General features: G+C 24.3%; 1 protein-coding gene across 1 annotated transcript; it reads left to right on the plus strand.

The window, feature by feature from the left end:
• The first annotated feature begins 107 nt into the window (after positions 1–107).
• Positions 108–1,506, plus strand: LOC100569380 (CCR4-NOT transcription complex subunit 11-like). Its single transcript, XM_003248663.2, has 5 exons — positions 108–149; positions 218–427; positions 506–645; positions 707–872; positions 1,303–1,506. The coding sequence occupies exons 1-5, from the start codon at positions 108–110 to the stop codon at positions 1,504–1,506; spliced, it is 762 nt and encodes a 253-aa protein (XP_003248711.2).
• Positions 1,507–2,307: the final 801 nt, after the last annotated feature.

Below are 2,307 nucleotides of genomic sequence, written 5' to 3' on the forward strand. Positions count from 1 at the left end.
ATTTTTTATATTATTTTTTTTATAGATCAAAGGAAGGAGCAAAACAAGTTTTAGAATTGTTGATTAGTGGACCAAAATCTTATGTTTTGCACAATTTTAAACCAGAAATGATGCGACTTGTACCACCACTGTATGTGTGCAAAGAAGAAGTAAGAATTAAATAATAAATTAAAGATTAAATTATTTTTGTTATTACTTTATTTGAATATCTTCATAGATGGTTTGGATGAATATGAGTAGTAGATCAAATCATCAGATCATGTATGATAAAACAATGTGTGTATCTACTAGTGCTGCAACCGAAGCACGAGAACTTATGACTAAAGCTCTCAAAACACCATTAATCTTACAGCAACAACAGCATATTTTAGCTGAACTTGGAAATGATCCAAAACTAGTTTATAATATAGGTCTTACGCCTTGTAAAGTAAGCCAAGTTACACACAATTTTTCAATGATTATGACTAATAATAATAATGTATTTTTTTGTAATTTAATTTTTAAGTTGCCAGATTTAGTTGAAAATAATCCTTTGATAGCTATTGAAGTATTACTAAAACTAATGCAGTCACATTCCATAACTGATTACTTCTCCGTCTTAATCTATATGGAAATGTCTTTACACTCATTGGAAGTAGTTATTCGGTATGTCATCATCATCATTAATCAATATTACTTTTTAATAAGTTTATGTGTTATTTAATAGATTAACTACTACTGTAGAACTTCCAACTGAATTTGTACATCTATACATATCAAATTGTATTGTTTCATGTGAAACTATTAAAGATCAATATATGCAAAACCGATTAGTTCGTTTAGTGTGTGTTTTCTTGCAATCTCTCATTAGAAATAAAATAATAAATGTTCAGGTAATAATTTTTTTTTATGAATAATGATTTTTAACTGTTAACTTTATTTTATTAATTTACAAGGTTGTTATCATACATGTATATAACAACTAGAAAACCGTCTTCATACTACAGTGACCAATGTTGAAATCATCCACCATTCATAATTCAGGCAACGTTTACATTTATTTTACATACATTCATAAACATGTATACTTATATATAAATAAATACATATATACTTATATACATAGATGAGTATATTATTTTGTAAACACAACCTCCTTTATAAATGGCAGGCGAAGTCAATGATAAGAAGGAGACAGCTATCTAGTTTGTGTATATATCTATGGTTGTAATACAACTCAGCTTTTAAGTTAACTAATACAATTTAAGAATACAATTTTTATATTAGCTTACAAACTTTACAAATTACTTATATTTCTTATAGGAATTATTTATTGAAGTTCAAGCCTTTTGTATCGATTTTATTCAAATTCGAGAAGCATCAGCTCTGTTTTGTCTTTTAAAAAAACTAGAAACAGGAGATACTTGCAGTATTGGTAATGTAGCTGCTGGCGCTGGTATAACACCTAGTACAATTGCTGCTGCTAAGGATAAGGATCAAGATAAAATAGTTCCAAAGGAAAAATAGTGTTAATGAGTTCTTCAATCAAATAAAAATTACATCTAATAGAGATTTACTATTAATATTAACTTTTATGATAAGTGAAACTGTAAAGTGGAAATAAAAGTGTAATAATTTCTTATATATTTTATATTTATACTTTTAATAGTTCATAATGGTTAATTTTTTTTAATATATATAAATTAATATGACTTTAAATCGTACATTTAAACATTGTATTAGTTATATTATTATATTTTATGAATGAAAAATATTATAAAAATGAATTGCAAACTTTTTTGCTTGTAAAAATATTTTAAATTCAGTTTAATCAATAGTATAATTTGATATTTTATTGGTCAAAACTAAACAGCACTACCAAATTCAAATACTTGTAATCTAAAAATTTCTTGTGATAGATAATTTATTTTGTATCTAAATATATAAATTATAAATAAAACATTTTAATAACAATATACATTTAATTGCACTAAGAAATTAGACGTTTCCTTGGGCCGAAATATTTTCATAATCAACAATAAACAACTGTTGTATGTAATCATTTATTCATATTATAGATTAAGGAAAATTATCTTTAATAAATCAAAGAAAAAGGTTTTCATTATTATTGTACCGTTTCATAATTATGAAGAATTGTAATACATAAATCTGCCAGGATTACCGAAATTAAAAATAATAGTAAATAATATAATTTAAAAACTATTTATTTAAGTTGAGTCATTTTAATTTATTAACTTATAGTATTCAGTAGTAGTAGTAAAATTATTCGATTTTACATTTTGCGATAAAAGATATTGATTTTAATAA

Source organism: Acyrthosiphon pisum, unplaced genomic scaffold, assembly GCF_005508785.2.
Source record: "Acyrthosiphon pisum isolate AL4f unplaced genomic scaffold, pea_aphid_22Mar2018_4r6ur Scaffold_7088;HRSCAF=7662, whole genome shotgun sequence".
In the NCBI taxonomy this organism is placed as follows: Eukaryota; Metazoa; Arthropoda; class Insecta; order Hemiptera; family Aphididae; genus Acyrthosiphon; species Acyrthosiphon pisum.

Coding starts and splice junctions, on each gene's coding strand:
- LOC100569380 (XM_003248663.2), top strand. CDS start 108: ATGATGCGACTTGTACCACCACTGTATGTGTGCAAAGAAGAA. Junction 646..706: donor TCATTGGAAGTAGTTATTCG/GTATGTCATCAT, acceptor GTTATTTAATAG/ATTAACTACTACTGTAGAAC. Junction 873..1,302: donor ATAAAATAATAAATGTTCAG/GTAATAATTTTT, acceptor TATTTCTTATAG/GAATTATTTATTGAAGTTCA.